Raw genomic sequence first — 20335 nt, 5'->3', positions numbered from 1 at the left:
TAGAATATATTCCACTAACAGTGTACAGTCAAATTACTATGTTTTAAAGTAACCTGAAATAATTCTGATTTGTAGCGTTAAGCCACCAACTCACTAGAGTTAAGTTTATTTCATTTGCTTTCCATTTTGAGGAATGCTTTTTTATTTTCATTTTGATTTAATTTTGTTTTATAATTAGGCATATCATTTTCATTGCTCCAAAGTCAGATCCACAAAACAAGACATATTCTGAGATGCCGAGCTGTAGGAACTTATTTTTTTAAGACTGTACCTAGGTTGACTTTACAACATAAAACATCAGCTAAATCAAGTTAAATGTGTATACATTACAGGGTAAAAAATTATGAGAAAATGATAACTTGATATTTGATAATATTAAAGAATTATAATTTATTTTTTAAGGTATGATAATGGTACTTTTGAGTTATGTTTGCGAAAAAATTCTTTTTTTTTTTTAGATATATACTGAAATATTTATGGTAGGAATGATATAGATGAACTAGGTTCAAAACCATCCACTGTGAATGGGGGGAGCAGAGAAGAAGCAGTTGAGCTTATAAATGAAAAAAGACTGATGATAGGTATAGTTGAGCTCATCATATTTTCTTTTTCATTTTTGAAAATCTCCATAATAAATTTTTTTTTTTTAAACTGGCTCTGCAAAATTACTGGGAATATTTTGGAAAGATTCCAATTGGTTTTTGAGAGCCGTCTTAAATTCTTTGAAAATTTTCTATGTATATGTAAGTAGATCGTTTTTCCTGAAAGCTCTGTAGCTTTTATCATATTTTCAATGGTTTCTCTGTTCCCCAAAAGGTCAAGGATGATTGAATGAACAGTAATACTACCAGTGATATTAAACTCAAGAAGCGACCTCCTTGAAAAGCCAATAAATGGAATAGATCAAAGGAAATTATAAAGATAGTAATTTTATTAAAGTATACTTCTTGGTACCCTGTAAACATCGTTCTGAAACACATTTGCTACTGAACAGTGGGATATCCTAATAGAAGAGCACCCTCTGCTGTTTTGACAGAAATGTCACCATAGATAAGGAGGCATTATTTTGTCTTTGATTTTTCCAGTTACCAGTCTTGTTAAAAAAAAAAAAAAAGAAATGAAATGAAAGTATAACATCATAGTCAACTTTTCTTTTAGAACTAGGTATCACGGGAATTAAGGAGAGGAAATATAAATGTTCATTGACCTTCAGGCTTTTCTTTGTGCCAACATCTGATTCCCCACCCCCCACCTGGGACATTTATATAGGATTTTTTGTCTTCATAGCTCATGTGATTCTTTCTTATAAACACTAAGACTCACAAAAAGAATAATTTTTTTCCACTTGAAAATACATTCTTTTCTGATAAGCATAATTAAATAAAAAAAGGTATGATAGGAAACAAATTCTAGTTCCTGTTCTTTTTGCTAATTTACATATAATCTTAGGCAACTTAAATCAATAAATATTTATGCATGCCTTTTAGTCTTTTAGAGTCTTTAATATACATAATTTGAAGTGGTGGGGATTAGAGATTTTAGAACTCTCTTTAGTAGTGGATATCATTCTTCCAAGACAATGTTTCTTACAATTCCAATATATAAAACAGATTAGGATTGCTCTAGTTCCTGGGTGAGAAAACCATAGTCTATGGACCAAATCCCCAGCCTACACACTTGTTTTGGTAAATAAAAGTTTATTGGCACACAGCCATACTCATCCATTTACACTTGAAACAATAAAATAAAACAGACAAGATACAAAAAATAATGTGTTTTAAGACATTGGACATTAGGCAATGAAGGACGTGGTCCCTGATAGATTGGAAACAAACTAAATGAGCTAACAATATCCCCAGCTTATTGTCATGAGAGTTTCCAGGCAGAAGTACAGGAAGGAAAAATGAGATGAAGCCTGTTGGATGCCTTGGGGTCAGGGGACAGCGCTGGGATATCATGGTGCCCTAGGCATCTCGAGTTTACGGGAAAGAGTACCAGAGCAGGTGAGCACTGAACACAGAAAGGATCCTGGAGATGTGTAGAGGTTCCCCTTTGAGTATTCAGCAGAATAACGATCAGCGCATGTTGTTGAGGACACTACCTAAGGACAGGGAAAGAAACGTCTGAAAGGATTAGAGGGAATAGGGCCCAGCATTCACAGAGGGCTGGGAACAGTGCCTTTTCCCATTAGCCAGACAAATAAAATAAAATAAGCTTTCCAACCCCACTCTGCTTCCCCTGAGATGTTGTTTTCACAACATTCTCTGATGCTGTGAGTAAGACAAAAGAAAAGGAAAGGGAATGTCAGTGCTCCCCAGTAAAAGACCACCAGGAACAAACCCGGTGTCAAGCAAAGTTAAATTCTGGTACCTGTTACAACAAAGGAGACAACACAACACAGGGAATCATGGGTCTTGAAGGACTCACCTTAATGTAAGCTAAAAGCTAACGCTCATGCAGTGTTAACACTGTGATGGGCCCTCTTCTAAGGGTTTTATACTATACTTCCAACAAGCCTACGAACTAGACACTAATTAGTACTTTCAGGAGGCCCCATGGGACGGCTCTGGGACTCAGGACCCTGGGAGGATCCCCTTCCTTCAAGAAAGTGTTGAAAATGCCAAGCCAATCATGGCAGCCCAACAAGACAGAAATTCCTTCCAATGGAGGTGATATTCAGACTTCTGTGTTACAGATGAGGAAAAGGAGGCTTAGGCAAATGAGGTGACTTCTGAGGGCCACTCACTCAGTCCAGAGCAGAGCCTGTCCTGAGGGACCTGGAGTCATTTCTGAGGGTCATATAGCTCAAGAGGGATCATACCCTGACCTTGCTTCCATGCCTGCCAAGCAAATGCTTGTCCAGTAGTTCCTTTATTCCTCCTGGTTTGGAGACTTGAATCATCACCTTTGTCCTACACTTAGCCCCTAATGATCCACTCAGCATCCGGCAGAACTCTGAGCTCTAGGTCCAGCTCTGATTCCAATACCAGACCAGAGAACTCATATTGGAACTTACAGCCCAGGATCCAATACAAACAAACCCTTACCCACAGCACATGGATAGAGTCCAGTCCTCTGGCCAGTGACCAGCACAGAGCCCTGAGACCCAAACCACCTAGGCAGGGCCAACAGCCCATAGCCCTGTGCCCAGAGCCTGAATGAGGAATTTCAGGGAGAAGACAAGATAGAGGAGCTCAGCTAAACTTGCAGCACTACAGCCCTACACATCACCAAAGACGAAGTCCATAAAAATGAGCTCAGCCCCTGGAAACCAGAGTCCAGGAGGAAGGTCCAAGTAGGGGTTCAGGGCCAGAAGACCCAACTCTTGAACGGAGCCTGAAATGCCCTCTCTAGGGAACTAAGATCATGGCCCAAACAGAGTCCAGGGTCGATGCCAGCAGTCAGAGCCCAGGGGCCCAATCTCAGTGACTAGAACAGAGGAAGCAAGTTCATTGTTCCCACCATCCTCCCAGAGTTCAGACCTCCAATCACTGAGGGTGTGGCTGCTACCCAGGGCCTGAAGCCAACAGCCCAGGACCTTGAGATCCTAGAGACCAGAGACTCAACCTGGTAGGAGGAGCCAGAAGAGGAAAGGGCGGGAAGAGGCCACTGGGGGCTTGGCTGCCATTTAGATGAACCTCAGTCCCTGAGCTGCTTCAGTCCCGCAGGTCTACTTGCAGATAATCACAAAGGCCAGGCTCTCTCCCTCCCCCTGAGCATTTGCACTAGCTGTTCTGTCTGCCTAGACTTCCCTTTCTCCACCTCTATCCCTTAGGTCTCATATTTAATGCCACGACCACAGAGAAGCCTTTCCTGACCACATAGTTTTCAGCTCCCTCCATTATTATTTTCAGATCCTTGTTTATTGCACAGCAGTGGATGAATTTAATAAAATGGGTGCCTGATCTTCCCATCAGACTGTAAGTCCAGAGGACACTGATGCTTCTCATTTTGTCATCACATCCTGTTATGGCTCTTGCCAAATCATAGCCTTCAGAGTATGTGGAATGAGTAAACAGAGGAAGGTGATGTTTGACATTTCTGCTAATCCCCTGAAGGAACTCTGGTTGCACGGTAGTTAAGCACTTGGCTGCCAACCTAAGGGTCAGCTGTTCAAACCCACTGCCCATTCTGAGGGAAAAAGATGTGGCAATTTGCTTCTGTAAAGATCACAGCCTTGGAAACCCTATGGGGGCAGTTTTACTGGAGTAGAAATCAACTCCACAGCAAGTAGTACGGGCCAATCACCTTAGCCCATTGCAGTTCTGCACATGGTCACCAGAGGTGAGAGCTACCTCACATATTTCCTACTAGAGGAGAAGGAGTTGCCTCTAAGGAGTTTCTGGGTGTCCCACAGGGGATGATGGGCTTCAAGGTCCAGGGTTCTTCATCCCCAACAATGGCTCCAGGAGGCTATTCAAAGAAGCCTTTCCCACCATTCCATCTCTGTGAAGAAGAAATTCCATTTTCTCAGGGCCTCAGTGTGCCCGTGTTCCATGCTTTCCTGGGGGATCACTCCTTCCTGCTCAGCTCTTGGGGAGAAGATCTTTGGGATGTGAGGAGAAGAAGTAGCATTGGAATCAGGCTCACCTGGACTAGGAGCCAGATTTTTGGGGTCTCAAATGCTCCTCTTGCTGGGGGATGGTCAAGAACCATATCTTGGATGTAGCTTCCAAGAGCACAACTGCTGAGGATTTCAAATCATGTCCCACCATGACTCAGCTTCTACCTCCTAGGTCTCTATATTCGTGTTCAGAAACACCTGATGTGGTGCCAACATCACTTTCCCACCCTCTTTCTGACAGGAAGACAAGGAGTTGGGTATGGGCCCCTTGCTGTAAGTGGGACATGGATATTACCTCTTGGCAAGGGAGACTCCTTCAGGACATAAACCAGCCAGGGATCCCTCTCATCTTGCAGAGTACCCGGTCTCTCCAAAAACAAGAGTGCGTGCGCACACACACACACACAAACACACACTCATTCTTGAACACACTTTGCCACTTACGTTTGGTATCAGTCATACCTACTGTGCAGAAGAAAGTTAACATAGCAAGCCCCAGAATGTCACCCTGAAAATGGCCTGCTTGTACAGTGGCTTTTGGTTGGCATCTGGGAACTTGGATTTCTTCAGGGTTATCAAGAGCTTAGTTCGAATCCACCAGCTGCTCCTTGGAAACCCTATGGGGCAATTCTACTCTGTCCTATGGGGTTGCTATGAGTTGGAATTGACTCCAAGGCAAAGGGTTTGGTCAGTTTTTTTGTTGTTGCTGTTGTTATCACCATTCCCAGAACTGTTAACATGTTACCATGTCTAAAGTTTTTATACAAACAATGTGAATTATGCTGCACACCTGTTTTCCTTCTAGTAGTCTGGAATTTTGGTACATGCTAGCCAGAAAGTACCTATGTGACCAGCCCCCAGTAAAAATCTTGGACATTGAATTTCTAATGAGCTTCCCTGGTACACAACATTTTACATGTTTTGTCACAAATTATTGCTGGAAGAATTAAGTGTATCCTGTATGACTCTACCAGAGAGGAGTCTTGGAAGCTTGTGCCTGGTTTCCTCTGGACTTTATCCCATGTCCCTTTTCCCTTTGAAGATTTTGCTGTTGTTATAATAAGTCAGCCATGAGTGTGACTGTATGCTGAGTCCGTGAATCCTCCTAGGGAATTATCGAACCTGGTGATGGTCTTGGGAACCTCTGACACAGGTCACATGTTATGCCCCACTTTGGGTGTTGGGAGGATTAAATGAGACATTGCCCATGAAGTGGTCAGCACAAAGAGGCATACATCAGGTGCTCAATAAATGCCTGTTCCTTCTCCCTTCCCCTTTTCCCCTTTTCTTCTAAGTTTTTTCTATTTTTTCCCCCCTCATGGCTCATTGTTCATTCATTCATTAACGAATGTTTGTTATGTTCCAGGCAATGTGCAAAGATAAAGGGTGACCACAGTGAGCCACACCCTCTCTCCTGATCTCACAGGCCAGTCTCTCATGTTCTCTGTCTCCATTTCTCTCTGTGTCTGGCTGGCTCAAGACCTTGGGGAAAGAGAGGCTCCCACCTCTCCTCAAGATGTGTATCTGAGCCCCTGCTCCTCCCTAAACAAACCTCTGGCCAGATCAATGTTTTCTTGGGAAAGATCTTGAGAAGGAAATGTCCTGGCTCTCTGTGTATCGTCAGGAGTCCCTCTGACCCTCCACAAACTGTAGGTTTTGATGACTTTGTGTCTAGCCTACAATGAAGAATCTGGCTAAAATCCCAACCCCACAGCGCAGAGCAGCAACCTCAGGGAAGAGTAGCCTCAAACAAATCACCTGACCTCAGAGACCAGCTCCACACCAGGAGAAGAGACAGTGACTCATGTTTTAGGATTCACAGCATAGAATCCAGAGTATCTGGAGGGCACAGCTCACAGCTTTGAGCGCAGCGAGAGTTCAAACAAGTGGTTGGAGCCAAGAAACCAGGGTCTGCAGTCTGGATTCCAGTGGCCCAACCTCAGAGATCAGAGCAGAAGGATCAGGTGCTCTGAACCCCAACCCTCAGCCAAGACTTCAGAGCACCAAGCTCAGGGACAGAGGGACTGCCCTCAAACCCCTCAGGAGAAGAACCATAGCCCAAATCTAGAACTCAGGGTTCAAAGCTGAAATTTAGGCCAAGGTCAAGAGGCCAGTCTAGCAACAGAGAGTAGATCTCAGAACACAGGGGCCACAGCCCAAGCCCAGAAGCTAAGGCTGAGAACTCGTAGTTTAGGAGGAGAGGGGGAAGCTTGAGGATTCACAGTGGAGAGGGGGACAGAGCTGCTATCTGCATGGTGCCTGGCACCCTGGAAATTCAAGATACCTGGGTCTAGTTTCAGTCCTTCAAAGGCCAAGATCTTTATTACATCTGGCATTTGCAGTGCTTTTTCTTTTGCCTGGAATGTGCCTCTTCGCACTTAGATACTTTAGGACTCTTTCTCCTCACCAGAGATGCCTTCCCTGACTACAGTCTTGGGGTGTTGCCTCTGTTATCATTTCTTTCAGCCCCTTATTTATTTTCTTCAATCAGAAATTGTGTTAATATACATTTGTGTCAGTTTTCCCCCACTAGATTGTGAGCTCACAAGAGCAGGTACGTTTTTTGTCTTCCCACATCCTATCCTGGCACCTAATGCATTGTAGTTTCCAGGAAGTAATTTGTAGGTTGAGTGAACAGGAGTGGGTACTAGCGATGTCTCTCTGACCATGCCTTGACCCACTGCAGTTCTGAGTACAACCACTAGATGGCAGGGCTGACCCATAATTTCCCTTTGGCACAGCCCAAAGTTTATATGAGCCCTGGTGGTGCAGTGGTTGAGAACTACGGCCAGCTACAGCTACTAACCAAAGGCAGGCAGTTCGAATCCACTAGCCACTCCTTGGGAACCCTATGGGGCATTTCTACTCTGTCCTATAGGGTCACTATGAGTAGAAATCCACTTGACGGCAACGGGTTTGGGTTTTTTTTTTTGGTCAGGTGCTCATAGTCCTCAGGGTACAGGGTGCCTCCATTCCTCAGCATGACTCCTGGAGACCATACAGAGCTACATAAGAGGACAGGACTACCCCTGCCCCACCATTCCATCTTTTGTCAAACGGGAGTCAATTGGGAGCCAGATGTTTCTACGTCCATCTGACCTGGTTACCCTGGGCCCCCATGTGTCTGTTTCCCCACCTGTCCCAGGAGCTCTCCTTCTTGGTCCCCTTTTTATTAAAGGAGAGTTCTTTTCTCAGAGGCCAGGGGGCAACAGTCAACCCTCCTGATACATTTCTCGCTGCTAAATGCTCTCAACAAGATGGACTGACGCAGTGGCTGCAATGATGGGCTCAAACACAGCAACGATTGTGAGATTGGCGCAGGACCGGGGCAGTGTTTCGTTCTGTTGTATACAGGGTCACTATGAGTCGGAACCAACCTGACGGCACCTAATAATAATAATAAATGCTCTCCTTAAGCCCATTTTACAGCAGAACAACTGAGGCTCAACAAGGTGAGGGCTGTTGCCTAAATCGTACCACTCAGGTCAGGATGGAGTGGAATCAGATGTGTGCATATCCTTCTGCCTTGGGGGCTGATGGCTGGGCACCCAAGGGGATGTGGAGGAAGAGCAGCTAGCATCCAGCTCAGCCAGCCCTTCAGCCAGCCTCTCCTTGGCTCTTCTGGCAGAGAAAACAAACACACACACACACACACACCCCGTTGCCATCAATTCCAACTAATAGTGACCCTATAGGACAGAACAGAACTGCCCAGTAGGGTTTCTAAGGGGCACCTGGTGGATTTGAACTGCTGACCTTTTGGTTAGCAGTCAAACTCTTAACCACTACTCCACCAGGGCTTCCTCCGGCAGAGAACATCCTCTTTAAACACCTCTCCCTCTTATCCCAGTGCCCAGCCACTCTCTGAGGTCTCTACCTTCCTGTCCAGAACGGCATCACCAGGATCTCCAACTTCTTATTCCTGAGTAGTTACGGGGGTTGGTTGGGTATCCCCTGACCTAAATGAGTGCCTTAAAGCTGGACTGGACTGGGGGCTGCTCTGCTGTGACTGGGCAGAAAGAAGCCCAGAGGCAGCCTCAGAGCCCAGAAAGCAGCCAGGCCCACCCCTCTGCCTTCCATGGCTGCTCAGGCTCTCCCCTGAGGCTTCGCTGGAGGAATCTCTGATGTTACAGATGCAGACAGAGGATACACACAGAGCAATTGTGGACTTGCTCTGTACTCAGACATGCAGACACAGCTACTGTGCTACTTATCGAAGGACTCAGAGCTCCAAATTTACTCTTCAATATACCTCTGTGATGAGCAATGGAGTTCCTTTAGGCATTTCTCCTTTAAAGCGAGTTGCATGTTAAACTTTTTCAGTAGAGGGCGCTGGAGAGATATTGCAAGAAGAAGGGGTGGTCCTGCAATTTCTGGCTGCAGTCTGGTGGGCCTGCCTTGTGGGTGTGAGAACAAACAATTTCACAGAACACCAACATAAAACAAGACCTTCTGTTATGAGACGCAAAGATCATTTCAAAATCATGTCTGGACACAGTCGAAAGAGGTCGCTCGCCAAGCCACAAAAATGAAATAACATGAGCATCTGCTGCTCCTTCACAAAATAAGCTTCAGCCTCGCTCCGCTCCTCTCACCTCCTGGATAAAAAATTTAAAGGCATTCAGTCATAGAATTGCCCCAGCTTCTCGACAGCACTCTATCCAGAATAGACTCTCGTTCCTTAACTCCCAACCCAGATTATATAACACAGGGCCACATCCCATAAAAATCCCCTCATAATAACCTGTTACCGAGAAGCTCTATGGTCCACTACTGCATGCAATATCGCTATTGTGGTAAGTAGGGAGGAAAAAAAAATCAAATTTGTTTGACTAAGTGGTCAAAACTTTGTTACTGATGGCCTTTGCCTGGAGGGTACTGACATTCCAATTCACTGTCTTTTTCCTGCTCACAGCATCCCCTTGGGATGCAAACAGGTTTTTGAAATCTTATTTTACAGATGTAAAAAGCTAAGGCTCAGCCAGAATATGTGATTTGTGCAAATTCACAGCCATAACATAAATTAACACCAAGCCTTCTGATTCTAAATCTCAAGCTGTACCTCCAGATGTAGGTCACCCAAGAAAACTGCTTCCAGGGTCCTGCCTTAAGCAGGCTGAAATGGTGAGGAGCATACCATGCACTCTGAGTGTGGACCAAGGCAGTGGTGCCCTGTTTCACAGATGAGGAAACTGAGGATCTGAAAGAGATGGAACTTGACCAAGGTCACACAGCCAGGAAGTGGTAGAGCTGGGATTCCAGACCAGGCTACCGGAAAGTGGTTGCAGGAAGGTCAGGCAGTCCTTCTACAGGTCAGAGAGGCAGCCATTTATCTCTGCAGCCTCTTGGGGTAAGGTGGATGTCTGCTGGGGGTGCCAGAGTGGAAGCAGTGCTAGAAAGGGGCTAAAGTCCAGAACAAGTGCACATAGTGGCCTTATCCATTGAGTAGAGTTCAGGGAGGGTAAGCGGGCTGACGCATGTGCTATGGAGAGCAGAAAGGGGCTCATGGATGGGCAACACCAAGGCAGTGGCTCAGCTGGCAGATTGACTTCCCACTCACACACTGACCCCCTCCCAGCCCAATTCCAGGAAATGTCAGGGTCTGAAGGGCAGTTTCCTGACCTCTGGACTAAATGCGCAATAAGAACAAGCACTGTGATCAAACCCAGAGTCTCCAGTGTGGCCTGAAATCACCTACCTCATCTCACCTCACCTCCTGTTACTTTGGTGGATGGCTCTGACTGAGAGAGAGTGGGGAAGAGAGATGAGAAGTCACTCTCAGGCTTTTAAAGGCCGTGGATCTCCTCGTCTTCATTATTTGCTTTGGGCTGATAGCTGTGTACCACCCTGGGCATTTTCCAGGTACAGGTCAGCAGAAAGCAAGGATACCATGCTCTCCACAATCAAGGACTGTCCGCTTAGAAGGGACAAGGAAGGGCATCTCATCCACCTTCCTTCTGGTGTTTGGAGGCCTCTATGTGAAGCTCTTGACAGGGCTCATTCACCACCCCAACCTAACGTGGCATTTTCAGACAGCTCTGTTAGAAATGTCGTTCAGAATGAAGAGAATCGTGCTTCACAGAGGTATCGTTCCACTCTTCTAGATTGTCCCCATTGACCACTGGCCCCAGGATGATCTGGGCACCTGGGCTATCTCCACACAAATCACTTGTGAGATTGTGGGGAGAGGAACTATATCTGTGGAGGGAACTGCTGAGTCGGGAGACTGCCTAAATCTCAGGAAGCAAACTGGAGGATACTCAAGATGTTAAAACTCAACTTCAATCAGGGGCTTTAATGAGATGTGTGTGTGTGTGCAGGTAGAGATGTGTGCACATCTTCAAATTTGTTAATTCAAGGGTATTCATAGATCTTCCATTCAAATTTTAATCATCATTTATGAATAGTCTACTATATTTCTGTTTCTGTTCAAAGAGAGAATACAGATGTATGGAAACCAAACACAGAGAGCCCTGTACTCATAGAGCTTTCATTCTAAAGGGCAGAGATAGAAAATAAATTAGTACAAAAGTAAATGGCTAGGATAGTATCATGTAGTGTATCGTGTAGAGGCAGAAAATAGAGCAAACTAAGAGGATAGAGAGGCTAGGTAGGACTATTTTAGATAAAAGTGATAAAGACAAGTTTCTTGAAGACAAGAATGTTTGAATAGAAGAGAAAAAACTAGCCAGAGATGCACTGGAGAGGGCATCCAGGCAGAGAAAATGTCAAGTGTAGAGCCTGAGGCAGGAGTGGGCCCTAAAAACAGTCAGGGGTCTGTTGTACCTTCATGGATGAGTGTGTCCATGTATGTATAGTTGATGTACATGAGTTTGTATATATCAGTATGTATCTCTGCTAGAAACAAGGATACCAACAGGACTAACCATGTCAGCCTGCTTATTACAGCTCAGCAATGAGAAATGTCAAAATGAGTGGCATTGAAGGAGGAATTGTGCTCTATAAAGCAGCAGTGGTCAAGGATTGTACAAGAGATCCCTGAGGGAATTCTCTCAAGAAGACTTTAGTGCAGTCCTAAGAGTTATTTATTAATCTAGGGGTGGAGGACAGGCTGGCGCTATTCCTGTTCACCAGGCTGATTGGGCCATACAGTGCTGAGTCTAGCCTCTTCCCTCACCCTGCAGCATCTGCCATATTCCCAGGCTTGAGGGCCAGCCACCTTATCACTGCATCCTGCCTCTGTAGAAGCCCCAGTAAGTCATATGTTGTGCATAGATCTGGAGTCCCAGAGCAAGACTGTGGCAACTTGACTTGGCCCTGGGGCCTAGAGAAGACTTACGGAGGGTGGAGGGATGGTGGATGGCAGGCAGGAGGCATGCCGGGATATCTCTTTTTCTCTTGTGCTGGGGTAACTGTGACCTTCCTAGATCTACTTGATGATTTGCAAATGAGATTGCACCTTTGTTTTCAAAGGGAGCTTTGGAGGGCTAAGCCTATGGGGCTGGGCTACTGAGGTTCCCTGGGGAGGGACAGCTGGAAGGGACTTTTGAAGGACAGATGGAATGTTGAGCAAGAAACTGGAGAAAGATTCAAGGCTTTGACTCACAAAACACAAGGATTTCCTGCCCAGAATGAGAGAAGGATCTGGCACCCTCCCAGGGCAAGGGTAATGAGAAATTTCTGGAGAAAATGCTTTGGAAGCAAGCCTCTCTTACAGTGGGAAATACAACATTAAGAGGAAGCAAACTCAAGTTAATTCTGGGTTGAATTAGGTGACTAGTAGAAGGCTTGATTTGAGGTTGGGATCATCCTTTCTAGAACACCAGCCTGGAGCTCAGTGCCTGCTACTGAGTAAATGATGGTTAACTGGACCTGAAGGAGAGTGGGATATGAAGATGGGAAGCAGGTGCAAGTGGCAGATGGAACCAGAAAGGACAGGTCTCCAACAGACACCCTCCATTCACCCTCACACTCCTCAAGTCAACAGGCAAGAGTGGGCTGGCACTGTGTAGCCTTATTCTTTTTCACAGACACAGGAAGCATACTGGCAGTCTTCCAGCAGTAACCCCAAAGGCCTGGGCACCCTCTACCCCTCTCCCTTGGCCCCCCACTGCATGTTGTGCCTACCTTTGTTAAAGTACTCATAATACAACATCACAGGAAGTCTTACTTTTCCATCTCCCAGTCTGGAGGCCAGGGATGGGTCGACCATTTCCACATCTCTGCCCAGTACAGGTCATAGGACAAAAGGCATGTTTGTTAAATATGTGTTGATTAACTATACTAAGTGAGATCATTTTCCTTGACACTCCCCACACCAAGGTGAGGATCATGTTCCTGTTTTCTTCGCTCCCTCTCCTTCTCCTGAGTGTGATGACAGCATGTTGTTCAGAAAACTGTGAAGAAGTTCAAAAGACCTGCCATATGATTACCTGTGGTTCCCCAGGCATCAATGGCCTCCCAGGTGCCAAAGGAGAAAAGGGAGAACCAGGTACAGGATGAGCTACTCTGTCCCAGTGAATCTACCTCCTAGTAGAAACTTCCTGGAGATGTGAGGATGGTAATGTCCTATTTACCAGATTATATTTAGGCAGATCGTATTTCTCTCAACTATATGCTACAACTCAAAACAGAGGTAGGACTCAAGCTCTCTGGCATCCCAGGCTTCCACATAGGAGCTGGTGACGTTTGGTTGTTCTGCCTGCCCAGGGAGGTGACCTTCAGGGCAGGCCATACCATGGGACACAGGAGAATCTTTCTTCTGTAGCTCTCCTCTAGCTTATTGGAATCAGTGACTCATAAAACTTGGCCCTGGGTCAATGTCTCCTTTCTCCTGGAAAAGGACTAGGCATCCAATTCTTGGAGAAAGAGAGCAAGAACACAGATACTGACTCCTGTTTCCTTTGTCTTTCAACAGGCCAAGGGCTCAGAGGCTTGCAGGGTCCTCCTGGAAAACTGGGACCTGCAGGAAACCCAGGGCCTCCTGGGGTGCCAGGAGTAATGGGTCCAAAAGGAGATCCTGGAGAGAATTCACGTAAGGAGCTCATCCCAGAAACGTCTGGGCTAAGGGCACCCAGGGCATTGGTACTAGGTAGGAAGTGCCCCTTCTCCTGCTGCCTCACTGGAAGATGCCTAATTCTGCTTCCTGGCCCAGTGCCCTCAGCATTTTCTAGGCTACAAAGAGACTAAGGGGATTCCCACTGTGCCTGAGTCCAGACTTACAAACCTTCAGGGCCTCTTGCTCACCAGGCCCCCTGGAGGAACTGGGCCCTGGCTTTCCTTCAGCTTAAGCAGTCCATTGTGAGGCTCTGGTTCAAGAGGAAGGAAACAGGCCATCTCAGAAGTGGGCTACTGGGTGGAGCAAATAGTTAACTGCTCAACTACAAACCAAACTCACACAGAGACATCTTGGAAGAAAGGCCTGGCAATCTGCTTCCAAAAGTCACAGCCTTGGAAACCCTACGGGGCAATTCTACTCTGCACCACATAGGGTTGCCATAAGTTGGAATCAACTTGATGGCGACTGGTTTGGTGTTTTTAGTATATACAAAGTGTATCAATTATTTTTTATTACATAACAAACCATCCCCAAACTTACTGGCTTACAATAATAGCCATTTATTTAAACAACAATTCTGTCGGTCATCAATTTGGGCTGGGTAGAGCCAAGTGGTTTTTCTGTTGGTCTCAGCTGAGCTCACTCATGTGACTATGGTCAACTGGTTGTCAGTGGTCTCACTCACATGTCTGGCTGTCAGTTGGAGTGATTAGGGTAATTGGGCCATGGGTCTGTCATCATCCAGCAGGCTGTCTTGGGCTTGTTCACAGGGTGATGATAACAGGGTTCCTAAGAGCAGGAAGAACAGAAGCTGCAGGGTCTCCTGAAGGCTCAGAACACTTACAGTGTCTCTTCTGCCACATGCTATTGGTCAAAACAAGTCACAAGGCCAGCCCAGATTCAAGGAGTGGGGAAATAGATTTCATTTCTTAATGAGAGGAGCTGCAGTCAATTGAAGTCATTTTTGCCATCTACTACACATAACTTGTCTCATCCCCTTCCTGCTTGGATAATGGAAAACTCACAAGATCTTGGTTTACTGATAAACAGAACAAACAGGGAAAAACAAAAACAAAAGAAAAGAATAACAAACACTTCCACAAAGATAAAACCCTTCAACCCTTTTAGTCAATATTCACCACCTATAATAATTCCCCAAGAGATTTCTTTTCAGCCTTGATAGAGCAATGTATATGGAAAAAAACAATTACTGAAGAGCATGGCCTAACGAGAGCTATAATGCTTAGTAATCAGGGAATGTATGTGCATTGCATGCTGGTGTGGGCATGTATGTGTGCATAAAGTATCCTGAGATACTTCCAACAGATTGCGAACAGTGATGCTTTGTTCTGAGTGAAAACGGAGATACTCCCCCCTTTTTTTGATTTTCTGTATTTTTTATTTCCCTTCAGTAAGCAAGTATAATGGAAAAGAAACCATGTTTAGTTTGAAAATGCGTAGCCCACACTCACAGATGCACAGTTCTGGGACTCCTCCTCAACAATGTGCCTTCACTCTGCTTTAATTTTCTAGATTATGATGGTGACCTGCCTGCTTCAGAAACAGAAGCTCTGCGATCAGAACTGGACCGTATCAAACAGTGTAAGCCTTCTCTCTTACTCTTCAGGCAGCTTTGGGTTTGGGAAGGTAACAAATAGTGGTAGAAGGCATATAATTTCCTCGTTCCTGGATAGGAATTTCTCACGCTCATATCTCACGAAATCCTCACAACCACCTTTTTGGTGGAAATGGAGGCAAACGGAGGTTAATAAACTATTCAAACACATAGAGCTAATAATTGGCGGATCCTGCACACTCTGCTCTCAAGTCACTGAAAATGGGATCCATCACCCTTTATTAGCTGGTTTCTGGCCTGAAGCTCATGTTCTAGATGTTTTTCTTTAGTCTTAAGTCAATAGAGAATTCTGAATTGTATGCGTTATAAAATTCTGATCCAGAAGAACAAGGGCCTTTCCGCCAATCTGTCTCTCCAGAGTAAGTTTGCCAGATTTAACATATAAAAATACAGAATACCCAGTTAAATCTGAATTTCAGGTAAACAACAAATAAAACTTTTTTTAGTGTAAGTATGTCCCAAGTATTGCACAGGACATACTTATACTAAAAAAAAGATTGCTCATCTGAAATTCGAATTTAGCTAGAAATACAGTATCTTATCTGACAACCATATCCTAAAGGCCTCTATCCAGGGAAGCAACTTGGGTTGGGCTTAGAGACAAGCCAGCGTCACCCACTTTTTTACATTTCAGGGCTGATTTTCTCTCTGGGCAAAAAAGTTGGGAAGAAGCTCTTCTTCACCAGTGGTGAAAAGATGCCCTTTGAAAGAGTGAAGGCTGTGTGTGCCCAGTACCGGGGTTCTGTGGCCACCCCGAGGAATGCTGAAGAGAACACAGCCATCCAGAATGTGGCCAAAGACGAGGCCTTCCTGGGCATCACTGATGAGGAAACCGAAGGCCAGTTCGTGGATCTGACAGGAAGACATCTGACCTACAGTAACTGGAGTAACGATGAGCCCAATAACGCTGGCAATGAAGACTGTGTGATGCTCCTGAGTGATGGCAAGTGGAACGACATCTCCTGTTCTGTCTCCCACCTGGCAGTCTGCGAATTCCCTGCCTGAGGAAACACACCCCTCAGGCCCTCCTTGACCTGTGTTTTACCCCACAGGCCTACAGTCTGCTTTGAAAGATAAATCGATTTCCCCATACTCAGCGTTGAGTTGCTCTTTTGTGCGGATGTGGGACTGGAGAACATGAGGAGAATAGACTGAAGGATGGGATATGGAAGTGAGAATGATGGGATATGGGGAGACGCTGACAGTGGTACAATGACAGCTTCTAGTTCCGCTTAATCACTAATAATAATCACTGTTCTTGATGATGCAACAGATGTCTTAAGTTCTGGCAGCATACAGTTTCCCAAGTGGAAGATTTTAAAGGTAACATAAATTATTTCGAACAATTTGGCCTGGTAGGCTTGTTAAAAGAAAGTCAGATCACCTCCTAAGACAGGAGTGACATCACTGACAGAAACAATAAACACTGTACAATTTGAGGCACTGCATTCCCAGGTCCAGAATTGAAAGATTGCCTGGGAAACATCTGCCATCGTGCTAAGCTACCAGAGACAATATAATGAAGTGTTTCAGAATATGAGCTCTGTCACTATGAGCTGGAACCAAGTTGACGGCAATGGGTTTATTTTTATTTTTCAGTTGAATAAAAAAATCGGTTGCCATTGAGTAGATTTCAACTCATACCAACCCTACAGGACAAAGCACAACTGCCACATAGGGTTTCCAAGGAGTGGCTGGTGGATTGAAACTGCTGACCTTTTGGTTAGGAGCCTGGGCTCTTAACCACTGTGCCACCAGGGATCTGAGCTCTCTAGTTTGGCCTATCTAAATTAGATTCACGATTCTACCATTTAATGGTTGTGTGATTGAGCTCACAGATCTGTCTCAGCCATTTATTATAGCTGTGAGACGAGACAATCAAAAAAGACAATAACTGTAAAGATTATTTAAAAAAAATTTTTTTTACTGTACTTTAGATGAAGGTTTACAGAACAAATAGTTTCTCATTAAATAGTCAGTACACGTATTGTTTTATGACATTGGTTAACAACTTCACGACATGTCAACACTCTCCCTTCTCGACCCTGGAGGACCTTTTTTTTGGTGAAAATATACGCAGCCAAAGTCACACCATTTCAGAAGCTTCTACATGTACAATTCAGTGACATCGATTACATTCTTCTAGTTGTGCTGCTATTCTCACTATCCTTTTCCAAATTATTCCATCACCATTATCTTCAACTCACTGCCCCCTAGGCTTTCCCTCAAACCTTTTGAGTTGCAGTTGTCAATTTGATCTCACATAGATAATTCTTTTTTTCTATTTTTGTACCTTAGATGAAGGTTTGCAGAACAAACAGCTTCTCATTGAACAGTTAGTACACATATTGCCCTATGACAATGGTTAACAACCCCACGACGTGTCAACGCTGTCCCTTCTCAACCTTGGGTTCCCTATCACCAGCTTTCCAGTCCCCTCTTGCCTTTTAGTCCTTGTCCCTGGACTGCTGTGCCTCATTAGTCCCGTTTTGTTTTATGAGGCTATCCAATCCCTGGCTGAATGGTGAACTTCAGGAGTGACTTCACCACTGAGCTAAAAGGGTGTTCAGAGGCCATACTCTCTGCGTTTCTCCAGTCTGTCAGGCCAGTAAATCTGGTCTTTTTTTTTGTGAGTTAGAATTTTGTTCTACATCATTTTCCAGCTCTGTCCAGGACCTTCTATTGTGATACGAGTCAGAGCAGTCAGTGGTGGTAGCCGGGCACCATCTAGCTGTACTGGACTCAGTCTGGTGGAGGCCGTGGTAGCTGCGGTCCATTAGTCCTTTGGACTAATCTTTTCCTTGTATCCTGTTCTCTTCATTCTCCCTTGCTCCTGAAGGGATGAGACCAGTGGAGTATCTTAGATGGGCGCTCACAGGCTTTTAAGACCCCAGACGCTACTCACCAAGGTAGAATGTAGAACATTGTCTTTAGAAACTGTGTTATGCCAGTTGAGCCAGATGTTCCTGAAGACCATGGATCCCACAGCCCTCCGCCCAGCAATTCAGTCCCTCAGAGAGTTTGGAAGTGTCTGTGGAGCTTCCATACCCTTTCCTTGTACAAGTTGTGCTGGCTTCCCCAGTATTGTGTACTGTCTTACCCTTCACCATATTTACCACTTATCTATTGTCTATTTAGTTGCCCCCTTATCCCTCGTAACCAACAAAGATTGTTTCTTTAGTTTTTAATTGCACTTCAGGTGAAGGTTTACAGAACAAATAGTTTCTCATGAAACAGTAGTACACATATTGTTTTATGACATTGGTTAACAAACCCACGAAATGTCAACCTGCTCCCTTCTCGACCTTTTTTTTTTTTTGGTGAAAATATACATAGCCCAAGATACACCATTTCAAAAATTTCTACATGCACAGTTCAGTGACATCGACTATACTCTTCCAATTGTGCTGCTATTCTCACTTTAGATGAAGGTTTACAGAACAAAATAGTTTCTCATTGTGATGGTTAAGATTGTGTGTCAACTTGGCTGGGGCATGATTCTCCATGTTTTACTGTAATCACTCCCATGATTGAATACACTGTGAGTAGCCAATCAGATGAAAGGGAGTCTCCTTGGGGGTGTGGTCCGCATCTGTATATAAGCAGACGTTCTGGCTTTTTGCTCTCTCTGGATCCTGCGGCTGCTTCCTGTCATCTCATCTCCTGTTCTTGGGACTTGAGCTGTCAGCTTATCTGCCGAATCTGGGATTCGTTGATCTGCACAGCCTGTGAGTGGGAGCCCTGCTCTCCGACCTTCCGATCTTGGGCTTCCCAGCTTCTACAGCTGTGTGATTTGGGAGAGGCCTCTACCCTGATCCACAGACTTGGGACGTTCTAGCCTCTACAATCACGTGAGCTGTTTCCTATATATAATCTCTCTCTATATATATATTTATACATTTACTGGTTTTGCTTCTCTAGAGAACCCAGCCTAAGACACTCATTAAACGTTAGTACACATGTTGCCCTATGACAGTGGTTAACAACCTCACAACACATTAACACTATCCTTACTCAACGTTGGGGTCCCTATCACCAGCTTTCCAGTCCCCTTCTGCCGTCTAGCCCTTGTCCCTGGACTGCTGTGCCTCATTAGTCCCATTTGGTTTTATGGGGCTTTCCACTCCCTGGCTGAACGGTGAACCTCGGAAGTAGCTTCACCACTGAGCTAAAAGGGTGTCTCTAGTCTCCTTTAGGCCAGTAAATCTGGTCTCTTTTTTTGTGTGTTAGAATTTTGTTCTACATCCTTCCCCAGCTCTGTCCAGACCCTCTGTTGTGATCCTGGTCAGAGCAGTCAGTGGTGGTAGCCGGGCACCATCTAGCTGTACTGGACTCAGTCCAGTGGAGGCCCTGGTAGCTGTGGTCCATTAGTCCTTTGGACTGATCTTTTCCTCATATCCTGTTCTCTTCATTCTCCCTTGCTCCCAAAGGGATGAGACCAGTGGAGTATCTCAGATGGCTGCTCACAGGCTTTTTTTAAGACCCTAGATGCTACTCACCAAGGTAGAATGTAGAACATTGTCTTTAGAAACTGTGTTATGCCAACTGAGCTAGATGTTCCCGAAGACCATGGATCCCACAGCCCTCCGCCCAGCAATTCAGTCCCTCAGAGAGTTTGGAAGTGTCTATGGAGCTTCCATGCCCTTTCCTTGTACAAGTTGTGCTGGCTTCCCCAGTATTGTGTACCGTCTTACCCTTCACCATATTTACCACTTATCTATTGTCTATTTAGTTGCCCCCTCATCCCTTGTAACCAACAACGATTGTTTCTTTCTGTGGGGAAACTTTCACATGAGTTTTTACAGTAGAGGTCTCATACAATATTTGTCCTTTTATGATTGACTTATTTCATTCAGCATAATTGTCTTAGTCATCTAGTACTGCTACAACAGAAATACAAGTGGATGGCTTTAATAAGGAGAAATTTATTTCTTCACAGTAAAGTAGGCTAGAAGTCCAAATTCAGGGTGTCAACTCCAGGGGAAGTCTTTCTCTCTCTGTTGGTCTTCTCATCAACGTTACCCCAGACTAGGAGCTTCTCTGCGCAGAGACCCCAGTCCAAAGGACACGCTCTACTCCCGGCACTGCTTTCTTGATGGTATGAGGCCCCCAATTC

The 20335-nt window shown here is 45.1% G+C and overlaps 1 protein-coding gene across 1 annotated transcript; it reads left to right on the top strand.

Annotated features, from left to right (window-relative positions):
• Window positions 1–12856: 12856 nt before the first annotated feature.
• MBL2 (mannose binding lectin 2) lies at window positions 12857–16224 on the top strand. Its single transcript, XM_004369891.1, has 4 exons — window positions 12857–13016; window positions 13443–13559; window positions 15117–15185; window positions 15854–16224. Exons 1-4 carry the CDS (start codon window positions 12857–12859, stop codon window positions 16222–16224), a joined length of 717 nt encoding a protein of 238 aa, XP_004369948.1.
• Window positions 16225–20335: the final 4111 nt, after the last annotated feature.

This window comes from Trichechus manatus, unplaced genomic scaffold (assembly GCF_000243295.1).
Source record: "Trichechus manatus latirostris isolate Lorelei unplaced genomic scaffold, TriManLat1.0 scaffold00007, whole genome shotgun sequence".
Lineage (NCBI taxonomy): Eukaryota > Metazoa > Chordata > Mammalia > Sirenia > Trichechidae > Trichechus > Trichechus manatus.
The sequence above is the reverse complement of the archived record's forward strand: the minus strand, read 5'-3'. Positions and strand labels throughout refer to the sequence as shown.